This window comes from Ambystoma mexicanum, chromosome 6p, assembly GCF_040938575.1.
Source record: "Ambystoma mexicanum isolate Mex_15411 chromosome 6p, UKY_AmexF1_1, whole genome shotgun sequence".
Classification (NCBI taxonomy): Eukaryota; Metazoa; Chordata; class Amphibia; order Caudata; family Ambystomatidae; genus Ambystoma; species Ambystoma mexicanum.
The window spans coordinates 522190975-522215114 of NC_090935.1; the positions used below are offsets into that span (position 1 = coordinate 522190975).

At 46.3% G+C, this 24140-nt stretch overlaps 1 protein-coding gene across 4 annotated transcripts in view; it reads left to right on the forward strand.

Moving 5' to 3' along the window:
* The window catches only part of KIF2A (kinesin family member 2A), a 1079703-nt gene that overhangs the window by 133865 nt on the left and 921698 nt on the right, over window positions 1-24140 (forward strand). For all 4 annotated transcript variants that reach the window (XM_069627337.1, XM_069627336.1, XM_069627334.1 and 1 more), the window contains exon 2: window positions 17884-17978. In XM_069627337.1, the coding sequence (XP_069483438.1) occupies window positions 17884-17978 (95 nt within the window). The remainder of the gene's footprint in view (window positions 1-17883; window positions 17979-24140) is intronic.

Here is a 24140-nt window from a genome sequence, read left to right on the forward strand (position 1 = left end):
GAACCGGTTGGTTTTAGGGAAAGAGCCAGGTTTTTAGTAGTTTGCGGAATGCCGTTAAGTCCTTAGTTAGGCGGAAGTGGGGAGGGAGCGAGTTCCATAGGGTTGCGGCCAGGGCTGAGAATGATGCTCTGCCTAACCTGACTGAGTTTGTCTTGGGAATTACTAGGAAGCCGGCTGAGCTTGAGCGAAGGGTGCGAGTGGGGTGATAAGGTATTAACTTTTCTTGAAGATATTGCGGTCCAGTTTTATGTAGTGCTCGATGGGTGAGGCATAAGGTTTTGAAGGCCACTCTACGGGCTACTGGAAGCCAATGCAGTGTCTTGAGGGCTGGGGATACGTGGTCTCTTGGACCGAGCGCGAGTAGCACTTTGGCCGCCGCGTTTTGTGCTCTTTGGAGTTTATTCAGGTGGTAGGCATGAATTCCGAGGTATAGGGGGTTTCCGTAGTCCAGTCTTGATATGACGATTGATTGGACCGCGGAAACTCTGTTGGGAAATGAGAGATATGGAAAGATGCGCCTAAGGTTTTTGAGGTGGTAGTGGCAGGACTTTGAGACATTGTTGACTTGGCGCGAGAGTGTTAGGTCGGAGTCAAGGGTGCATCCAAGATTTTTCACTGTGTTGGAGGGTGTCGGCGAGTTGCCCATGGCGGGTGGCCAGGGTAGTGGGTGCGGTAGAAGATCCGAGTTGCCGCAAACCATGATTTCTGTTTTGGATGGGTTTAACAAGAGGTGGCTTTGGGTCATCCAGCGTTCTATGTTCAGGAGGCAGGATGCAATATCAGGTCGGGAGTTGGGTTTTGCATTCAGGATTTTTAGAATTAGTTGAGTGTCGTCGGCGTAATTGTAACACAGGATGTTGTGTGAACGAATTATTGGTGGGAGGGTGATCAGGTAGAGATTGAACAGGCGGGCGGATAGACATGCTCCTTGTGGGACTCCTGTGTTGACTGGTCGGGCTTGGGAGGTAAAGTCTGAGAGTGTCGTTATTTGGTGCCTGTCTTTGAGGAACGAAGCTATCCATTTAAGGGCGGTTCCACGTATCCCTAGGGAGTGGAGGCGGTACAGGAGGGTTGAGTGGTTGATCGTGTCAAAGGCGGCCGATTGGTCGAGAAGTATTAGTGCGGTGCATCCTGCGGAGTCAGCTGTCATTTTAAGGTCATCCAAGATCGAGGTTAGGGTGGTTTCAGTTCCATGACGGGTTCTGAATCCTGATTGGGCGGGGTCCAGGAGATTGTTGGCTTCAACAAAGGCATTTAGTTGGGAGTAGGCTGTTCGGTCAATGAGTTTGGCAAGGAACTTGGTGTTTGAGATGGGGCGGTAGTTTTTGGGCTCGAGAGGGTCGAGCGAAGGATTTTTAATTAGAGGTTTGACGTGCACCAATTTGAATGCGTCTGGAAAGATACCAGCGGAAAGGGAGGCATTTATGATAGATCTTGCGTGTTCTCCTGCGCAGGTGGAGGCAAAGATTTCTTTTAGGGTTGTGGCTGGGCAGGGGTCCAATGGTGATCCAGATGGTTTGCGGGCGGATAGGAGTTTGAGAAATTGTTCTGGTGATATTGGACTGAAGGATTCGAACGTTGGTTGCGTAGAGGTCGCAGCTGATGGGCTGGCCGGTACGGGCGGAGGATTGCCAGGTGGCTGTAAGAGAGCCAGTTTGGTGGTTAGAGTTTTTGTCCTTTCGATAGCCGTGGAGTAAAAGTGGAGGGAGAGAGAGTCACACAGTGTTTGTGACGCGGTCGGGATGGTTGTGTTACAAGCCGGATTGGTGAATTCGGAGATAATTTTGTGAAGTTCTTTGCTTTGGTTTTTGCAGTTTAGGATTCGGGAGTTGTAGTGGGCCTTTTTTGCTTTCCGGATTTCAGCTTTGTACCGATACAGGTGTCGGGCTAAGGAGGTCTTGCTCTCATGGGTTTTCTCTTTCTGCCATTTGCGTTCTAGGTATTTGTATTGTCGTTTAGTGGTCTTCAGCTCAGGCGTGAACCATCTGGGGAAAAGGCCACGGCGGGTTGATGGTTTGCACGAGGGGGTGAGCCGCATCAGAGATGCGTTGAGCCTTGAATCAAAGGCCTCAGGGGTTAGTTGGTTGTTGAGATAGCAGGTAGGTGGTGGAGACTGGAGGAGTGCCTCGGCTAGGTCTGGGATGATTATTAGTTTCTTCCAGCATTTGCGTATGTTTGGAGGTTCAGATGTGAGTACGGGAAGGGGTTCGGGTGAGTGGATGGCGAACGAGAGAATGAAGTGATCGGACCAGATGACAGGGGTGGGCGGCATTAGATGGGTCAGGGAGTTGGAGCTAAAGATGGTATCAAGGGTGTGTCCTTTATAGTGAGTCGGGCCGTTTATGTGGGGTTGGAGATTAATTGCATCTAAACCATCAACCAGGGAGTATGTCATAGGGTTGGTGGGGATGTCGAGCCATATGTTGAAGTCTCCAAGAAGGATGAGGTTGGGATGGTTTAGTTGGAGGGTGGCAATAGAATCGCAAAGGTTGTTTGCGAAGTGTCTATCGTAGCCAGGGGGCCTGTAGATTATTAGGAAGCTGTGTGAGAGCGACGGGGAGAGGGATAGTTTAACGAGGAGAGATTCGCAGGATGGAATGGAGGGTTGGTTGTCGATGATTGAGGCGCGGAAGAGATATTTGAAGAAGAATGCTATCCCCCCCTCCCCTGGACGGACGGTTCAGTGGGATGAGGGAGTAGTCAGGCGGAAAGGCTTCATTAGCGATTGGGCCGAAGTCGTCAGAGAACCAGGTTTCAGTGATGAAAACTAGGTCTGGTTTGACTGAGGCGAGGAGATCAAAGATGCAATGTCTGTTTTTTGCCACAGATCGGGCGTTAAATAGGATGCAGTTCACATCGGCAGCCAAGGATGGTCTTGGTGCTGGAGCGGGATGGGGCGGTGGAGGAGCGGGTGGACGGAGGGGGGTAGGGTGGGTGATAGATGGGAATAGTGGGCGAGCAGAGAGATTGGCAGGCTTCGGGTGGGGTTGGAAGGCTGAGTGTGATAGGATGATCGGGTTTGGGTTGGGGGATTCGAAGGAGGGGTGTTGGCGGTTAGGAGTTTCAGTTGCAGGTGATGTGAAGTCGAGGGAGAGGGGTTTCAGGCAGGGAGAAGCCATGGGGGAAGGAGGAGATTGCGGGATAGAGGTGATGGGTCGAGACAAGGGAGGTGAGGAGTGCTGAGAGATTGAAAGGGACAAGGAACGGTTCCTCTTTAGTTTCTTTGCTGCGACTGGTGTGTGGGAGAGAGTAGGGGGGTTGGAGGGGGAGAGGGATGCAGCTTCGGTTCTTGCTAGGGCTAGGCGTGCAGTTTTTAGGGAGGGGAAAGGGTGTGGTCGGGGGGGTGGCAGGGGTATGAGGGGAGGGTGGGAGGTGTGAGAATGCAGGGTGGGGTGTGCCAGGAATTATATTGAGGGGAGCGGGTATGGGTAATGCTGGTGGGGTGGGGGTGGGGTTCAGGGGATGAGTGGTCTTGGGGTGAGTGGCTCGCCATCGTGCCCCCCTGGCTTGGTGTTTGGAGAGGGGAAAGGCAGGGAGTGCGAAGGAGGTTGGAGAGATTTGGGAGGGGGGGGCGGGAGGCAAGGCAGATCGGAGAGTGGGGGTGGTCCACGGGGTTCGTTTCTGACTGACTCTTGAGGAGTGGGTGCACTCATGATTGGTGCGAGCTTTTAGGTTGATTTAGGAGGGCTTTCTGATTGTAGTTCTGAGGCGCGGTGGTGGTGACACGCTTTTAGGCACACCTCAAGGTTCAATTGCTTGAAGATGATATTAGACTATTGGTGGTTTTCTAGATAGAATTGTAAACAGAGGTGATTTTAGTTTATTGGGTACACTTCTAAGTTCACCTGTACACAGAGAAGATATTCGGTCAGCCTCTAGATTCAATTTGCTTAGAGGGGGTATTAGATTATTAGTCACAGTTTTAGATTCTATATTACACAGATATACTGTTAGTTATACTGTTGGGATTGAATAGGGCACGGTAGTGGTGGACTTCTTTCAATTCACCTTTATACAAGGAGGGTATTAGGCATGGATCTAAATCAACTTTGTAGTTAGATTATTAGTCACTGTTTTAGATTCTACATTACATAGCTATGCTGTTAGTTATTTCTAAATCAGAGTTTCACCGAAAGGTTGTTGGGCACAGATTTAGATTCTATATTACACAACTATGTTTTTAGTTCTACTAATAGGATTGAATAGGGCACGGTAGTGGTGGACTTCTTTCAATTCATCTTTATGCAGGGAGGGTATTGGGCATGGATATAAATCAACTTTGTAGATTATTAGTCACCGATTTAGATTCTACATTACACAGCTATACTGTTGGTTATTTCTAAATCTTAGTTTCACAGGTTGTTGAGCACACTTCTAAATTCTACTATCACCGATAGTCAATTGGGTCCACTTATAAATGTATAGACAGGCTATTGGGCACACTTCTAAATGTAACTTTCGGGGTGGGTAACTTTCTAAATTCAACTTTCACAGAGAGGCAAGTTGGGCACACATCTAAACGGACTTCTCGCGTTCTGTTCACTTCTAAATGCAACTTCTAAATGCACTTCTGAATTCAACTTTCACATAGAGGCTATTGTGCACACTTCTAAATGAGCTTCTTAATTCAACTTTTCACAGAATGGCTGTTGGGCACACTTCCAAATTCACATTTAGTCTATTGGGTACACTTCTACTTTTGACTTACCACAGACGGTCTGTTGGACACACTTCTAAATGCAACTTCTAAATGCACTTCTTAATTCAACTTTCCACAGGGAGGCTATTGGGCACACTTCTAATGCAACTTCTAAATGCACTTCTTAATTCAACTTTTTACAAGTAGGGGCTTGGGTACATTTCTAAATACACAGAGGGGCAATTGGGCACACTTCTAAAAGCACTTTTAAATTCAACCTTTCATAGAGAGGCAAATGGGCACACTTCTAAGTTCACAGCGAGGCTATTGGGCACACTTCTAGATTCAGCAAGGCTGTTGGGCACATTTCTAAATGCACTTCTTAATTCAACTTTTCATAGAGAGGGAAATTGGGCACACTTCTAAATGCATTTCTAAATTCAACTTTCACATAGAGGCTATTGGGCACACTTCTAAACAAACTTCTTAATTTAACTTTTCACAGAGGCAAATTGGGCACACTTCTAAACGAACTTCTTAATTCAACTTTTTACCGAGAGGCAAATTGGGCACACCTCTAATGAACTGGGTGCAATTTGAATTTAACTTTCTCAGAGAGGCTATTGGTCACATCTTATAAGTGCAGTTGGGAGCCACTTCTAAATACAGTTGGGTACACTCCTGAATGCAATTGGGTTCAACTTTCTCAGACAGGCTATTGGTCACAACTTCTAAATGCAATTGTGTATACGTCTGAATTCAGCTTCTAAAGTACTTCAAAATCAACTTTCGCGGAGAGGTACACTTCTAGATTTGCTTTCAAAGAGAGGCTATTGGAGATTCCATCAATTGTGGCATATGCTAACATACACACTTCTGCTCAGAGATGGCGCAGGCTAATTTTGTGGTTCTTTCGGGCTACTGTACTAGTTATCATTAGACTGCAGGCTATTGAAAGGTAGGTTAGAGTGGCAGGAGCTTTCAGGAGCAGAGTAATTGCACTACGTCCCACCCAAGCCAGCACTTAGTTTTGTCGGTGCCTGTTGGCTTCCTTGGCGTCCCCTGCGGGCACCGGCTGACACTCCCTGGAGTCGCCTCTGTTGGAGTCGCCCTTGGCCTCGGGGCCCTTAGCCGCTGGAGCTGCCGGGCAGGGGGCTGCCCTGGGAGGACCGGTGATGAAGGGAGGGATGGGCGGGTCAGGAGGCGGGGGGGTGGGTGGTACCAGGAAGGGGTGGGAGGCTAGACCCGGAAGGCTGAGCGGATGGCCCAATCAGAGTGCGGGGCGGGCTGGGAGGCGGGAGGGCCCGAGGGGACTGGAAGAGGGAGTGGGGAGGGATGGAGGGGAAGACACGGGGCTCGAGGGGACTGGAAGAGGGAGTGGGGAGGGATGGAGGGGAAGACACAGGGCTCGAGGAGGCCTGGGGGGCGGGGGAGCTCGAGGGAGTGGGGAGGGATGGAGGGGGAAAAACACGGGCTCAAGGGGTTCTAGGCCCACGGAATGCCCAGAAGTTAGGGTCAGCCCACGATCCTGGTCACACACTCACTGGCAATACTCCCTCTGTAAACAGAGCGTAATGGCCACGGGCAGGCCGCTAGGCCCGGAAGGCTGAGCGGATGGCCCAATCAGAGTGCGGGGCGGGCTGGGAGGCGGGAGGGCCCGAAGGGACTGGAAGAGGGAGTGGGGAGGGATGGAGGGGAAGACACGGGGCTCGAGGTGGCCTGGGGGAGCGGGGGGCTCGAGGGAACTGGAAGAGGGAGTGGGGAGGGATGGAGGGGAAGACACGGGGCTCAAGGTGGCCTGGGGGGGGCAGGGGGCTCGAGGGGACTGGAAGAGGGAGTGGGGTGGGATGGAGGGGAAGACACAGGGCTCGAGGTGGCCTGGGGGGTTGGGGGGGCTCGAGGGACTGGAAGAGGGAGTGGGGAGGGATGGAGGGGGAAAAACGGGCTCGAGGAGGCCTGGGGGGCGGGGGAGCTCAAGGGACTGGAAGAGGGAGTGGGGCGGGATGGAGGGGGAAAAACACGGGCTCAAAGGGTTCTAGGCCCACGGAATGCCCAGAAGTTAGGGTCAGCCCACGATCCTGGTCACACACTCACCGGCAAGGCTCCCTCTGTAAACTGGAAGGTTAATCGCCGAGGCCACGGTTTTAAAGCGTCACAATTGGCTGAGGCAGTCGGGGTTCAAACCTGAGACCCAAGCCACTCTTGTAGACATGCTGGTAGAGCCGAACGTACTATTCGGCAAGCAAGTGGAGGAATCCTTAAAGACAGCTAAGGATGAGTACGAGACCCTAAAATCTCTCGGCCAACTCACAAATAAACCCTCAGGGCAGAAGGGAAACAATCATTTTTGTCGCTTTCGGGGCCAACGCTCCCAGAGGGGATCAAACTATTATCAAAATCAAGGAACCTCATGGGGCAACAATCAGTTCCAATCTTCACAGGGCTTCCCAGAGGGGAGCGCATGGGCCGCACTAGGGGTAGAGGCAGCCCCACCAGAGGTGGTAGCCACCCAGTAAGCAGTGACGTTCCGCTTCGGGGTCCCCTCCCATGCATCTCCAGTAGGGGGGCGCATTCCCACCTTCACCCATGCATGGGAGGGGATCACTTCAGACAAATGGGTGCTGTCCAGAGGTTATTGTATAGAGTTACTAGGGTGCCCCCAAAGACCATCCTCCGTGACAGAAGGTACACTCGTTGGACCATCAGAAAATCCTCCTCGAGGAGATTGCCATTCTGCTTGCAAAGGACACCATAGAAGTCGTCCCGGTCAGCCAGGTAAACAAGGTTATTTATTCAACCTACTTCCTTGTGCCAAAAAAATCCAACAATGCACCCAGTATTAGATTTGCGCTCTGCAAACAAGCATGTCAAGCCACAAACCTTCTCCATGACTACACTGCAAGAGGTAATCCCCCTACTAAAAAAGAGGGGATTACATGGCAACATTGGATCTGAAAGATGCCTATTTTCATATTTCAATGCTCCAAGCACACAGAAAATTCTTGTGTTTCAAAATAGACAACCAGCACTACCAGTACAAGGTGCTGCCCTTTGGAATAGCCTCGGCTCCAAGGGTATTCACCAAGGTATTTGCAGTGGTGGTGGCGCACCTACGCAGGGAGGCAATCTCAGTGTACCCTTACTTGGACGACTGCCTCATTACAGGGGAGTCCCCCCTAATTTGCAGATTCAACATCCAAAGAACAATCGACCTCCTCTTCCAATTGGGCTTCTCAATCAACGAGAAAAGATAGTCTGGTGCCAAGCACCTCGAAACAGTTCCTAGGAGCTGTCCTAGACACCCAAGAGAGGGGTTGGCCTTTCTAGCAGAGAAAAGAATTCTAAATATGTTACTGCAAATTCCTCAATACCAGGCCGGTCGCCAAATAAGGGTGCGCAAAGCGATGCGTTTGCTAGGAATGATGGTATCTTGCATTTACCTGGTTCCCCACGCGCGCCTGTGCATGCAACCCATGCAGGAATGGTTAGCGAACAGTGGTCTCAAGCCAGTGGACAGTGGGACGATCTAGTGGTCGTTTCGCCAACACTAGTACAGAGTCTTTGCTGGTGGACAAGAGAGAATCTTACAAAGGGGAAGCCCTTCTACGATCCAGAGATGGAGGCCGTTGTCACTACCTTCACCATACAGCTCGGGTCTCTGGTCTCAGAACAGTGGCTCAGAACCACATCATTCTGCTAGTACTTCTGGCAGTCTTCAGAGCGCTTCGGGCATTCGAACCCCTCCTATCCTACCAGTCAGTGCAGATCCTAACAGACAGCACGACTGCAATGTTTTATTGAACAAACAAGGGGGCACTCGTTCTCCCAATCTGTCCAAGCTTGCCCAGAAAATTTGGAAATGGGCACTCGAACGGGAGATTGACCTGTCATCCCAACATGTTCCAGGGGAACTCAACTCGCTAGCAGATGCTCTGAGCAGAGATCCCCTCCCAGAGGACCACGAGTGGCAACTACACAAAGAGGTCATAGGAGACCTCTTCTCTCAGTGGGGTTTCCCCACTATAGACCTATTCGCCACAAGCGAAAACAGGCAATTCCCAGACTTCGCATCCAGGTTCCCCCGGCCAGGCTCCAAGGGGAACGCCCTATGGATGAATTGGTCAGGGATGTTTGCCTATGCTTTTCCACCATCCCCTGATGAGGAAAGTGGTGAACAAGATCTACAGGGAACTGATGACGCTCATCCTGGTTGCTCCTATGTGGGCGAGACAACCATGGTATCCACACCTACGCAAACTGGCGGTGTGCGACCCCCCCCCACCCCCCCATCAAGCTCCTGTGCCGGTACAACCTACTCTCCCAGCATGAGGGGCTAACCGTGCATCCTCAGCCCAACTCGATGAACTTGGCAGCATGGCTCCTGAAGTCCGAGTTCAGACATCTCAATTTACCCCAGAGATGTATGGATATCTTGAAAGAGTCCAGAAAACCAAACACTGGGCACTGTTACTATGACAAATGGAAACGATTCGTAATTTGGTACCAGAATAAGCAAATTAACCCAGTTGACTGTAGTCCTTCTAATGTTGTCACCTATATGCTCCACCTACTCGATACAGGGTTGGTGTTTAACTCACTTAAAGTGCACCTGGCAGCTTTATCAGCCTACACTATTTCCCATAACAAGGTGTCACGGTGGAAAGTGACAGTCGTCAAAACATTTATGGAAGGGGTAAAGAGACTCGCCCTCCAATTTCTAACCCACCACCAGGTCGGGACCTTAATGTGGTACTTGCTAAGCTCATGGGACCTCCCTTATAAAACTGCCTTCTTAGTAGCTATCACCTCCATAAGAAGGGTCCGTGAAATGAAAGCTCTGTCGGTGCAGGATCCTTTCTTTACTATTCATAAGGATAAACTGGTTTTACGCACTCACCCTAGGTTCCCACCCAAGTTCATTTCCAAATTCCATGTTAACCAGTCTATTGAGCTATGAGCCTTCCAAGAACCCAAAAGTTTTGCTGAGGTGAAACTCCACACACTAGATGTGAGTAGGGCGGTCTCTACTATGTAGACAAAACCAGACCGCTAAAACAGACAGATCAGCTGTTCGTCTCCATAGCTCCAGGCAGAGAAGGCGATCGCGTCTCTAAGAATGCCATCTCTAGGTGGATAGTCGGATGTATCCAACTGTGCTATTCCTTTTCAGATAAAACGCTGCCTTTTACGCCAAGGGCCCACTCTACAAGAGTTACTGGAGCCACTATGGCTTTCATTGCAAATGTACCCCTTGACAGCATTTGCAAAGCAGCTACATGGAGCTCTATTCACACCTTTACTCAGCACTACTGCATTGACACTCATTCCAAGACAGATACACAAGTGGGACAAGCGGTTCTAAGACATTTGTTCGCTCCTGAACCTTCTCACATCCCACCTCCTTCTAACACTGCTCGCTAATCTATGCACAGCATGTGATCTAAGCAGATTCCACAAGCCTCAGACGGGATACATTACTCACCGTAATCCTATTTCTGATGATTGTGTCTGCTTAGATTCACATTCGCCTGCCCTTCCTCCGCTCTGAGAGAAGGCGCATGGATACTTGTAGTCTTATCTATCTTATCTGCTTGGATACTCTGTACTCGCGCTAGTCCTCATGCTACCTCATGTCAGGAAAGAAAACGATCTCAGGGTCCTACACACGTGAGGGGTCATGGGTACAGTGGACGTCACACTAGGGATAGTATTACTGGCACGCCCTGGTTCGACGCCCCTTTTCAAATTTCGAAAAACAAACTGTAATACTCTGCAGCTTCCACTAGATGTCGGCCTATGCACAGCATGTAAATCTAAGCAGAAATATGATTACGGTGAGTAATGTATCCCATATATATAGCACACGCAATGCTCGTTGGTTTCATGTCCGTTTTTCTGAGTAAGCCAAATCCTGCATGCCCTCGTGTCCGGGACGAAGGTCAGATCCTCATCGAGAGCTGGCGAGGCCTTGACGCAATAAGAAATCAAAGGATCCTTCAAAGCATAAGTAGAGTTCAAGGTCATCGCCAGCTGCGCCATCAATGCCAAACTGTGGCATGCACCCAGAAATGCACATTGCTTGAACTTCTCCTTTCTATTGCTGTAACTATGTCTTGCACTCTTTGATGACCGTTTCTGTTTAGTCCTCTCTTGCCATGTTACTTTCTTTCCCTTTTTACATTCTCTTTTTAATAGTTTTCCCTTGTATTAATTTATTTTTTCTCAGGGTTTCGTTCTTGCTGCTACCTCTTGTTCTATTATCTGTCTTTGCTACTACTACATAACGCAGCCACTACCTCTGTTACTGTATTAATCTGATAGTCTCTTTGCTGCCACATTTTTCTCTGCTGCCGCCTTTTTCTGTGATGCAAGCTTGCTCGCTTTCTCTGACGCTCCTGCAGAACGAGGTGCCAAATGAGATGCAACTAGAAGTATCCAATACATGTGACAATACATGCTTTGCATGTCATCTAGAGGTATATTTTTGCAAATTCCCAGACACGTAATTTAAGTCTAATTGAAATATTTGTATGGCACCAGTCAAATGTAGCTCCTGTATCTGTTGGTGTCAAGCTAGGCTCTTCTAGGTATTATCCTGGAGCTGAATTGCTCCCATAATTTCAAACCTTGACGAAGGGTAGCTCCCATATAATGGGGCTCAGAATGCTGTTTTTCTCATTTTCCTGACCAGGAGGTGGGCAGAAAGGTAGGTACCTGAGGAGGTGTAGTTGGTTACACATTCAGAGAAATAGTTCCTGATGTAAGGTCATAATGTTTGCTCATGGTTGTGTGGCTCTGCACTGCAGTAGCAGAGGTCTGGCTGTAGGCGGTAGCATGGTATCTCCAGGGCCTTTGAAGTACTTTTGCATCACTGATGCATAATCACTGTTTCACCTACTGTTAAATGAGCCAATGATTAAGAGGACTTTAAAGGACTGTGTGGCAGCGGTGTCTGAGGAATGTCTGAGGGAGTTTAAGGGAACAGACTGATGGAAGGGAGTCCATTTAGGATTTCCATAGATTATCCACTCTCCTAATTGTCTATCGAGCCATAATGTAGTTTCTGGAGAGGGACTAGTTTGTGTGTAGGAATGGGTGTGGCACCTAGGAAAGGTATGAACATCATTATGGATTGATGAATGACTGGTAAGGATTGCAATATTTTTTTTGTATCTTATTAAATTTTATATAGCGCTTTAATCCAAAGCGCTTCACATAAGAACAAAAAAATACAATAAAAGCAATATGAACAAGTCACGAGTCAAAACAACGAGAACAGTATGTAGAACAATTTGCTGAGTAGATTAGATTAAGAATCTGGGTTTGAGGGAGCAGGGAGGAAGTAGTAAGTGCAGTCAGGAGGGAGGGTGAAGTATGTGGGATTTTAAGGAAGAGCGTAAGGAAGAGTAAGAGGAGATGGAGCGGATAGGTAGAGGTAGAGCGTTCCAATGGAGGGGGGCGAGGAGCTGGAAAGAACAGAATCGGGAAGGGGCGCAAGGAGGAGGAGGAACATTTAGTAGGAACTGGTCAGCTGATCGGAGGGGGTGAGAGGGAGAGTAGAAGGAAAGGAGGGAGAAAAGGTAGGGAGGGGCAAGATTGTGTAGAGATTTAAAGACGAGACCGAGGAAGTTGAATTTAAGTTGGGAGTGAACGGAGAGCCAACCGAGAGAAGAAAGTGAAGCCGAGATGGAATCATGAGGAGGGAGCCAGCAAAGGGTATGGATTGCAGAGTGGTAGAGGGATTTGAGGGGGGACCCAGCTGAGAGGCGGGGAGACCAAAGAGGAGAGCTGAGCAGTAGAATAGATGATAAAAGAGGAGAGAGGAAATTAGAAGTTTGGTGGCATGGAAGGTGAGGGAGGACATTTTAGAGCTGGAAACGACAGCACAGGAGGTTAGAGATATGTGGTGCGTAAAGGAGAGGTTGGAATCAAAGTGGAGGCCTAAATTGTGGGCAGAGATGAGAAGGGGGAAAGAGTATGGAAGGGGTGTGAGGATGGGGAGGAGGAGGAAGAGAGGCAGGAGGAGGAGGGGGAGGAAGGATGCTGACGGGAAGAAATAAACCTCTGTTTTGTCTGTATTGAGGGTGAGGAGCAGTGAGACGGGAAGAGTTTGAGGTGGATGTCAGGAGTGAAAGAAGAGAAGGAGACGAAAAGCTGGGTGTCAGTGTAGAAATGGTAAGAGATTCTGAACGAGGAGATGATGGGAGCTAGAAAAGGGGTATAGAGTGTGAAAAGGAAGGGGCCAAGTACAGAGCCTTGTGCAACACCAAAGTCGAGGGAGTGGGTGCAGGAGGAACGGCCGCCCCAAGACACAGCAAAGGAGCGGCTGGAAAGGTAGGAGGAGAACCAGTTTAGGACAGAGCCTTTGAGACCAAAGGAAGAGTGTTGAGGAGTAAGGGGTGGTCTACGGTGTCAAAGGCAGCAGATAGGTCAAGGAGAATGAGAATGGAAGAGTGTTTGGAGTAGTGAGCAGTGAGGAGGGAGTTGAGGACAGAGATGAGCAGTTTCAGTGGAATGTTTAGGGCGAAATCCAGATTGGGTAGGGTGGAGGAGAGAGAGGTTGAAGACCAATGTAGAGAGATATACAAAGTAAATCTAGAGTATGTGGAGAAAGGAAGTTGGAGATGGCAGAAACCCTGTTACAACCGGAGTTCTGTTATGTTGGGCTAGTGAGGGTGTAAAAAAATTCAAGTTGCAAGCTACTAGCCAGCTATAAAGTCACTTGCTACCACAATTCTATAAATATCCTCAACACCCTACTCCTTGCTTGCCATGAGTGAAATATCACTAGCCAATGGCTAGTAGCAAGTGCACATCTTGCACCCTGGTTATATTATAAACATTTATAAAGTGCTCACACCCAGCGGCCTGCGAGCACTATAGAATGGAACAATGGAAATGGAGTAACATTTTACAAGGTTAGAAGGGGCAAAAGAGTATGAAAATAGAATGGTTTTTACTTATTAAAACATTTGGATTGAACTCTGATCGAAGAAACAAAGAGCATTCCGTTAGGTACTGAATGGAGGAACTTTAGCAGCCGGCATAATTCCTATAGAATCTTAGATCAATTAACTTCAAGCATGAACTTGATCGAAAGAGAAGCACTAGCATAGATGCACTTATGCACCAGACTGTCGACTTTAAAAAGTATGCAGGCAGAGACAGGAAGCCAGTGAAGTTGATTCAAAAGTGGGGTAGCATGAGAGCAATAAGAAGCATTAACCTAACGCTTGTTGTTCTGTAAAAACCTGAAGCTGTTGATTTTAAATTTCTCCGGTAATCCCCTTTCCTCCATAAAGCAGTTTGATTTGAGATGGTGAGGTGGAGGGGAGGATTGATTAGTGGCTGTTGGTCACTTAACTGTATATGCCCCTCAATTTGTGGTTTTGGGAGGAAAGTTGGCCTAATTGCAACCAGGGCAGAAAAGAATTGTTTCCTTTTTATTTAGAGATCATCTTAAAAGTAGAAGATGTGAATAGTTTTGCTGATGGACTTTGGAGATCACAGGACACAGTTGCCTCGCGTATCAGGATTGGAATTATGCCAGAAATCCTGGGTACTCTACCAGATACCAGGTGTTAAGTCAAACAGAGCATTGGATATGTGTTCAGTTCTCCCTCGTAAGAGGATACTTTGGTATTGAAGGTAGTGGGGAAAATAGATAATTTGGGGTGCTTTATGGTTTCCTTATGCACAGGATTGGTATCCTGGACAACAGTTTAGGTTAGTGAAAGGTACAGTAATCGCCAAAGGGTATTCGTCCCAGCTATACCCTGTCCTAGTACTAATTATGATCTGGAATCGCCTGTTTTGTAGAGAATTTGCCAGCATCAGTTTCTTTCTTATGCCTCTGGTACTAATACATTAACATTGTAAGTCATACGCATTCTACGGTAGTAGTGGTTGGGATGTTGCCAATATCTGGGACTCGATTTCTACAGTTTTTGAACATTGTGTAGGGGTTCGTTTCTGAACAATAGTTGGAGGCACTGGCCATATAGCAGCATTCTGTGGGGAGGCCGAATGCAGAGGGGAGCAAGGGGGAATGGATTATGGACTCCGCCATCACCCTAATCTTTTATCGGGCAGGTAACACCATGCATCTGAAACAGAGGTTGCAAAACATGGAGGGCGCTCCTGAGGGTTTTACAGGATCCCTGTTCAGGGGATAAAACCTCCTTATATGACATTACTAATTATGAGTTGGAATATTTTTGTTGCCCACTTTTGATACATATTTTAATTTATTACCCTTCATACACTCGTATCTTATGATTGTGTGGAACATTAATTTGTAGTATTGGATTTTAAAATTGAAAAAAACAAACGTTATAAATGGTTTGAATTTCATATATTAGTAAGCAATTACAGTACTTTCTTGCAGGAAAAGTACCAGATCCAGCTAAATCTATTTGAGGTGTTTCTAAGATAATACAAGTAGATGTAGTAGTAAAGAATAGATGGAAGGAGAAACATATATTTAATAGTAAGTGTTATGAAAAAATAGTAAATGTTCACACTAAATGTACAATTCTCTTGATCGTAATAACATTATATGAACACATTGTTTCCAGATGACGCGTTTTATAAAAATCTCATAAGGCAGTACGTGCCGTGCCATGTGCATTCTAATAGTATAGAATCTAAGCATTTAAATGTTGGATAATATATAAAAAAGTTAATTATACTACATAATGAAATTTATAGGAAAATGAAATGAAGATTAGAAAGCTAATATTGTATTATAGACATGATTGTATTGCTAATAGTCTTACTCATTTCTTTTGAAAATAAATTATGCATTTTTATTCAAAAATAAGATCCTTCAAAAGTACATAAATGTGCATATACTGTTCTTTGTTGTAATGTCTCTATCTACATACAATTGTGTAGCGTATGTTACATTTAAAGAAACAAAGACAGAATATCATGTACTGTGTAAAAATGAAATATGTACATATCATATATTTACATATTACCAAAGCAGAGTTGGATATTTCAAAATGTAATGAATCCACCCTGTGATATCAGTGTTGTCATGTATGATGTATTACGTGATGTTGTCATTGTGTTCATATGCTGCAGGGGGTGCAAGCTTATGGTTAAACTCGCTTTCAAATGCAAATGCTGAATTGCAAGGGTTTTGTTGCGTTCAATCTCATCACCTTAACTCTCTTGAGTAAGGTTTTTTTCACTCTTCCGATTGCTGTGGGATTCCCCCGATAACGGCAACAAACTACACATATAGCAACGATGAATTACCCATGCCGGTGGGAATCCTCTGGTATTCCCCCGCTAACGCTCAAAAATCATAAACTCTTCCCAGTCCTCACGGGCACTCGCCAAATGCCCCTGACCTATTTCCATGGTCCACCACTCCCCTCAGCTGTTTCCCTTCCACCCCTGCCCCCCCTCCATACCTCCCTTTCACTCTTTCGTTCCTGTGACGCATTTTCTTTTCTGGGTGCGTCTACTGTTGTAGCCGCAGGAATCTTGCGAGATTCCCCAGGCATTCCCTCAATGTGAACATTTTTGAGCTGTAACTGGCTCCCCAGGACACCCCCAACTCTTCAAATTGACATGGGACCCTCTTTCCCCACCTCTAGCCTGATGCAATTGCATCCTTTTTCCTCCTCCAAATTGCTTTTTGAGCACTTCATTTTTTTTTTTTACATTCCCCGGCATTACCCTGCATCAGGCCAAAAAAATAAATGCCAGCTTTTCATTTCTGAAAAGTCTGCGGCAAAGCACCATGGGTGATATAGCTGGGGGGGGCGGCAAGGGTGTGACAAATGCTTTCTTTTGAAAGTGTCAGCCACATCTGCCCTGCAAGTCAAGTTATTAGCAATAACATTTTTGGATTTCCTATGGCTCATATCAGTATGACCTGAATTATAGGGCAGCCGCCGCCCTATAATATATATTTATTAAATTTTCAGTTTGCTTGTGCCGTGTTAGCCAAGGGTTGAATAGTGGTGTTTCAAAAGAAAGCCAGTTGCAGTCGTCAAGGTCTGGATGGTACACAGGGGTAAGTGGGGGCGGGGGTCGGTGTGATTGATGGGAAAGAAAGATGAATAGGGGATGGGATAATGGCAGGAGCAGTCATGTTAAAACTCTGTATGTTAGGCCCTTTACAAGATCAGTGGTGGATCTAGAAGGTCGAAAGAGTAGGGGCACAACCAGTCGTGTGTTGGGCCTTTGACTCGTCAAACCCAGTGTGGTAAGTTTGTGTCCAATACCATATTGGAATTGTGTTACATCACAATAATGAGGAAAGGGTGGGGTTTGATTTGAGACTGGGACCCTCGCAAGTGTTTCGGTAGCTTTTGGGCTGGGGCAGAGTCTGTTGGAAGCCAGTGAATGGCTTTGATAAAAATGATGGAAAGTGTCCGGTCTGAATGTTGTGATACCTGCATCTCTATGGGTGGAAATAATGAGAGCATCTTAGTTGGGATAGTGACTCATGGAACCGCAATGTCTACTCAAGCACCCTGTCGATGTATTGAAAATGTGAATGCATTTGAATTCAGAGGCCACCCTAGGCCTCCCTGGCTTTGTCAGGCCTGAAATTACCCTGGAGTACAGCAGTTTGAGATCCCACTGGATTCCGCAAGCTGAAAGCCTAACACATGGACTGGTTGTGCCTCCGCTCATTCGGCCTTCTAGAGGCACAACCCTGATGTGTGGATCATTGTGCCACCACTGATCTTGCAAAGGGACCGGCCTTGCATTCAGAGTTTAACTGGACTTGCACATACCATCTCTGATACTATTCCATCCTGTCTTCCTAAGAACGGGACAGGCTGTGTTGTCCCACCACCTCCACCCCCCGCGCCCCCTCTCTGCCCTTCCATCGTCTTCGCTTCTCTTAAGCCCCACTGATCCCTGCCTCACTTAAAACGGTGTACCATTCAGATCTTGAAGACTCCAAGTGCGTGGGAGTTAAATGCATGCCTCTTTGAGCAAAACTATGAAGTGGGTACGTTGACGGTAACAGATGGAGACAATGGATTTCTAGTAGGGTCGTTTTAAGCTGCAGTAATGTTTGTCAAAGGCTTCATTTCACCTGCCTGATGAAGTGGCAAAATAGCTCGCAAATAAGTGACTTTTTTTCTAGCCTAATTGAGGTATCGACTTGTTATATATTTATATTATACACTGCATGTGCCCTAGTTTTGTGAATGACTATTAGGTTTGCATTCCTTGTTTCTCTTTAAGAATCTTGTTTTTGTTTTTCATAGGCCGAATACATCAAGCTATGGTTACATCGCTAAACGAAGACAATGAAAGCGTTACAGTGGAGTGGATTGAAAACGGAGACACTAAAGGGAAAGAGGTATTTTGTCTTCTTTAAGCACTTGTCCTAGGTAACCACTTTCTTTTTTGATGTGGCTCATTCTCTTCTGCAACTCTCCACGTTTTGAAGCCAGACTGAAACACAAAATCTGTTCATGCTGTTACAGTTTCTATACATGCTTTGCTATCTAAGCCAATTGACTCTTCTGGAACAGCTACTTTCAACTGAATGGTGTTCAGTGGCTAGAAGTAGAGGGGGGCTGCAAGGAACGTTTTGGGACTAAATCAAACTTAGCAGTAAGCCTATCTGTGGTGTTGCTCTTAAACATCAACATTATGCAATTGCAGTATGATAGGTTATTTATAATGTGCTTAATACACAGAGGTTTCTAAGCGCGGACCTGGGTATCGAACCTGCTTTGCTCTGTGTCGTCTTGCTTCCAAAGTGAGCGAGTTGTCCCCGAGTCATCCTCCTGAGACAGTAGAAATATGTATTACAAAAAGTGGATATATACGTTTCTATCAAAATGAGCATACTTTCGTCTAAAATAATAGTTCTAAAGGCATGCTGACTCCACCAAAACATGGACCGTTCCTATAAGTGCGGAAATGTCATGGTAAACGTGACTGCTCCGTCTCAGGGTATCGGGTAATAAAATTGCGGCAAAAATGTCGCAGGTAAAAAAAAATCTTGGCAAAAATGCTGTGGTTTGCCCCGGTAAAGCTGTACCCCATTATACCATTTAAGGGGAGCGAGGGTGGGGAGGGGTTGCATGGGTGCCCCCACTCCCCTTAAATGGTACTACGGGTCCAGGGGTGTCCCCCGCATCCTTTACCTGATTGTGGCAGCAAAAGCACAGCATTTTAGCAGCGATACGATATTTTGTATACATAGCCATTTTTGCCGCAATTTTAAGACATGGCACCCGTCTCAGCCCCTTTCCTCAACAGTTAGGGGACTTTGTCCACTGGGGACTGGAGCATTTTTTATAGTAACAACACATATGCTGTGCTTTTATTTGTATATCCTGGCCTGCCACATGCATGGCCAGAGCTCCATCTCCCTAGGCAGCGCCCTAGCTTCACCCTTCAGTCTTTTTCCCCATTTGCATGTAGGTCTTTCTATCATGTTCTTTTGCTCTTCTTTATTTTGTGATGTTTTTCCACCGCATTTTTGCACTTAAAGCGAAAAGGGTTTTTATTTTTGTATGTTGTATGACAGTCATTTATTGGTTACTGACCCTCCCTCGCTATGCTTGTGGTGCCTCGTGCCTAAACACTGGTTAGACTCGCGTCTTCACTGCAATGCCTTCGCCGTCGGGCACTGATTAAGGCATTGTCGGTGAAGGGAGGTGTGCGGCACAGTTCCTCCGGCTCACTTTCTGTAAATCATTGAGGAGAAACGCTCCAAGGGTAAGTGACTCGGTTTTTAGGGCACTGATTCTTCCTGGCGGTTTCCGATTCTGGGGATGGGTTCCTTGGTGTGCACATGTGACACTAGGGCAACCCGAGCCTCCCCAGTCAAGGATCCCTATCCAGGGGCCGAATCTAATACCCTGGGCAACCCCGAGGCTTACTTATAGAGGTGTAAAACCAGTGACTCTATTGAGGCTGCACTTCTATGGATTGATACCAGTGGTGACCCTAATGTTTCTCTGATGTACACTAATAGTGGCCACCTTGAGCTTCCCTCTCGGAGCAATGTCAAATGAGGGTTCTAGGTCATTTGGTCGAAAGTAAATGGTCGACAGGACAAATGGTCAACACCAAAAGGTCGACGGGTCAAATGGTCTAATTTTTTTTTTTTTTTTTTTTTTTTGCTAAAACCCCCTTTTTTTTTTGCCTAAACGAAAACCTAAAAAAAAAAAATATATATATATATATATATATATATATTTGACCTGTCGACCATTTGACCGGACACCTCAAATGAGCACGTTGTGTTGGTCACAGTATTGCAGGTGACCGCATTTTTGTCCCAACCTAGCCCTAATATTTAATCGGGAGCCGTCGTTCGTCTAAGGGAGGTAAGCAGATTGGCAAATCCTCATTCTTCCCCGCCGCCGCCAACCACATTGGGCCTGAAATGTACAATTGCTTTGTCTCAAAATGGGCACTCATGCATTGAGACACTGTCTCTGTGGAGAAGAGCATCTCAAAATGGCTTCAGGCAATCTCTTGGCACTGGTCGTCATCCTGTATCACCTTGTTGGCAGTGTGTGCGTGGGGGCACTTTCCCCATGGTGAGTAGGCTGTTCCTACTCACCATTGGATGATGCTCCTGCTGATACTCCACACCAGTTAAGTCCTTGCTTTTACTGTTCATGGAACCCTGGCTTGAGAAGCCCTCATGGCAACGCATGTCAGTAGACTCTTAGATCAATCCAACTTTTTCTCCAGTCCAGGGGCCCAATGCAAAATTATTATTATTATTATTAAAAGACAGGATATTCACATAATTCCAGAATCTAATTGTACTCTGGCCCCATTAAAGCCTCAAACAATCACTAACCCTCCTGTTATACCATAGCAGGGTGCCCCATCTTTGCATTCTCTTTCTTCGCCTTCATATTTTGTCTTCCGCTGGGCTGGCGGACCACGAATGCTCCTCTGTCAGCCCCTCTACCTACTCCTCTGCCCCGTTATTAACGTATCCATCTGTTGCACTACTGAGCAGTGGCCCTTTATGAGAGATTTACTTGCCAGATGACACCCCTCCACCTCCCCACCCCCGGTCAGAACAATTTTTCCTTGCGGGTTCCCTTTCAATAAAGTGAACGGAAAGGTCAGTGATCACCCTACAAAGGGATGTTTTGCTGAATCACAGACATGCGGGGCTAAACCTCATTCCTCAGAAATTGTGAACAATATAATAGATCTGATGTCCACAGAGGAAATCGGGCATGACGGCAGTAACGTAGTAGCACCCTGAAAAAGGAAGTACCTCTAACAACTGGTGGTGTAATATACTTTACTCTATCTTGAAGTACGCATGGGTTTATCACTAAGACTCAGTGCATAATATGTAAGCCAACTCCCATAACTAGCAACATGCTTATATTTCCCATCCTTGAGCATGGATTTCCAGCATTCCCGAAAAGCAAAGTAACCCTTTAAGTAGCTCCAAACTACCGAAGGAGTGAAACCTGATTATTTATGGCCATGTCATTACAGCTCCATACATAACACAAAAAGATCCACCAGGAATAGCATGTTATGGTAAATGGGGCCATTGTGTCAATTTGATGGGGAACAGTGTTGTAAATGTAGAAACTTAGTACACCTTTTTAAAAAAAAAAAAAAATTTTTTTATTATTTATAGCGCGCACCAAACCCGAGGGTAACCGGGCGCGTTGTTCAAGGATACTTTAAACTTTACAGGTTACGCATGCTTACAAATGGTGGTTATACATAGTAGAAATTACATAATGCAGGACAATAGGGAGAGTATACATTGTGCTTAATATAAACATATAACATAATATATACAGGAAATATGCAGTAGGAAGATAGAGAGTATTTAGTTATGTACATAGTACGACTGTAGGACAGTAGTTATATTAGTGTAGGGCGGGACTATCGGTCATTTTCTTTGATCCAGTTGATACAGTTGGATCTGAAGAGGGCGTAGGATTGGGTAGATCTCAGGCCGGGCGGGAGGGAGTTCCAAAGCTGGGCAGCTTTGACCGGGAAGCTATTTCCTCCGGCCGTACTTAGTTTGAATGGGGGGATCACTAACTGGTTAGAGTATGCTTCTCTAGTGGGTCTAGTGGAGATTTTTCTGTTGAATCTGGCGGCTAGGTATTTGGGTGCTAGATGGTTGATACTTTTGAAAGTTAGAGAAGCTGTCTTGAGTTTGATTTTGTCCACTGTGGAGAGCCAGTTGGATTGTCTTCTAGCTTCTGAAATATGCTCCCTTCTTGGAATTCCTAAGGCTGCTCTAAGAGCATTGTTCTGTAGTGTTTGAATTTTTTGCAACGTATGTTTATTGGCTCCTAAGTATAGTGCGTTGCAATAGTCCAATTTCGACAGCACTAATGCTCGAGCAAGGGTTAGGCAGTTGGCAGTGGATAGGTATGGTTTTGCGGCTCTAATCAGCTTGCAGGTATATGCGGTGCTGGATGCCATTGCGTTCACCTGTTTGGTTAGGGAGAGGTGGGAATCAAGGTAAAACCCTAATGTTTTTACTTCTTTTGCCACCTTGATAATATTGCCGTCTATGATGAAGGAGGAGTATTCTTCTTTTAATCTATTGATGTTTTGTTTGTTCCCCAGTATGATAAGTTCCGTTTTGTCATCATTCAGGCATAGCCCGTGGGTGGCCATCCATGCCTGAATGATGAGATAAATCTTGTTCACCAAGGCCAAATCTTGTTCATAATCCCCTGAAAGTGGTATGAGAATCTGAGTGTCATCCGCATAGTTAGTGTAGGTAACACCCAGATCATCTAGATCATCGAACAATGGCTTCGTGAAGATGTTGTACATAGTGGGGGAGACACAAGAACCTTGTGGGACTCCACATGTGATGGATACAGGGTCGGCAGCAGCAGAAGTAGAGAAGACTCTCATAGTTCTACCGGTTAGGAATGATTTGATCCATGCGATGGCATGTGTGGAGAAATGGGCAGCTGTTTCTAGGTGGGTGCAGAGCACATCATGATCCACCAGGTCGAAGGCTGCAGAGAGGTCCAGTAAGAGGAGTAGGGCCATCTTTCCAGAGTCTCTCAGCTCATCAACCTGAGTTTTAAGATCGATGAGCGCGGTTTCAGTTCCGTGCTGGGGTCTGAAGCCTGATTGTCTTGTGCCTAAAAGGTGGTGCAGCTCCAGATGTTTTTGGATCTGTAGGTAGGCTACCCTGTCTAGGATTTTTAATAGGAAGGGTACCGTTGTGATAGGCCTGTAGTTAGTCGGGATGGATGGGTCCAGTGTTTGTTTTTTTAGGAGGGGGAGGACCCAGGATTGCTTGAGGTTATCTGGTATTGTGCCTGAAGCAAAGGAGGCATTAATAAGCTTAGAAATGAATGGGGAGAGGTCTCTGGCCGCTTCCTTTATTAGTTGGGCTGGGCATAGGTCGCCTCGGCAATTGGATGGCTTGAGTGAGAGTATTATCTTTTCAGTCTCGAGTATAGTTACTTTCGAGAAGTTAAATTTATAGTCTAGTTTAGTGCTGGTTGGAGGTTTGCCTCTTGGGTTAGTTGAGGGTGGGATATTCTGTTTCTTTATCTCAATTTTTGTTTGGAGTGTGGCAATTTTGTCATTTAGCGCTTGTTGGATGTTCGAGCACCATATTTTATTTTTGTCGCAATTATCTTGGACAGGAATGGGGTTTTCTAATTCCTTTAGTATAAGGAATAGTTCTTTCGTTCCAGATTTGGCCTGCAGTATTCTGTTGTTGAAGTTTTCTCTTTTTGCTTTCTTTATTTCATTTTTGTAGATCTTAGAGGCATTGATGAGTGTAATTTTGTTTGTCTCTGTTGGGGTTAGTCGCCAAGCAGATTCGCATTTACGTTTTTCAAGTCTTAGAGATTTAAGGTGAGGAGTAAACCAGGTGTTTAGGTGAGCTCTAGGCTTGCTCTTTCTCAGTTTCAGTGGGGCAATAGTATCTAGAGCTGTAGCCATAGAAGAGTTGAATTCATTTACTAGTAATGAGGTGTCCAATGAGTCAGGTTGAGAGTTTAATCTAGGGAGGATGAGTGGTAGCAGTTTTTCTGTAGTTATAAGTTTTTTGTTTCTAGTTGGCAAGGGGGGAGCCAGAGCATTTTCAATAGGTAGGGCCAAGTTAACATTTAGGAGGAAAGTTATCAGTGCGTGATCAGTCCAGATTTGTGGGGTGATATCGACAATCGTTGTATTGCAGTTGTAGTCAGCAACCCAGTCAAGTATACGGCCTTTTTCGTGTGTGGGTTGTAGGATTTTTTGGGAGAAGCCTAGTTCTGAGATGACATTAGTGATATTAGTTGCTTGCAGGTCTTTAGGGTCATTGTAGCCTAGGTTTAGGTCTCCCAGAAGGATAGCTTGGGATGAAGTTTTTAGGTTGTTTGAGAGGATTGTGGAAATGTCCTCCTCGAACGTGCCAATAGGGCCAGGTGGTCTATAGATAAGGTGAATAGTAATAGTTTGAGAGGGAGATGCGAGGAGTTTAGCAGTTAATGATTCGCAGGAGTTAGTTGTTGAACTTGAGTCAATTTTTAGGGTGAGA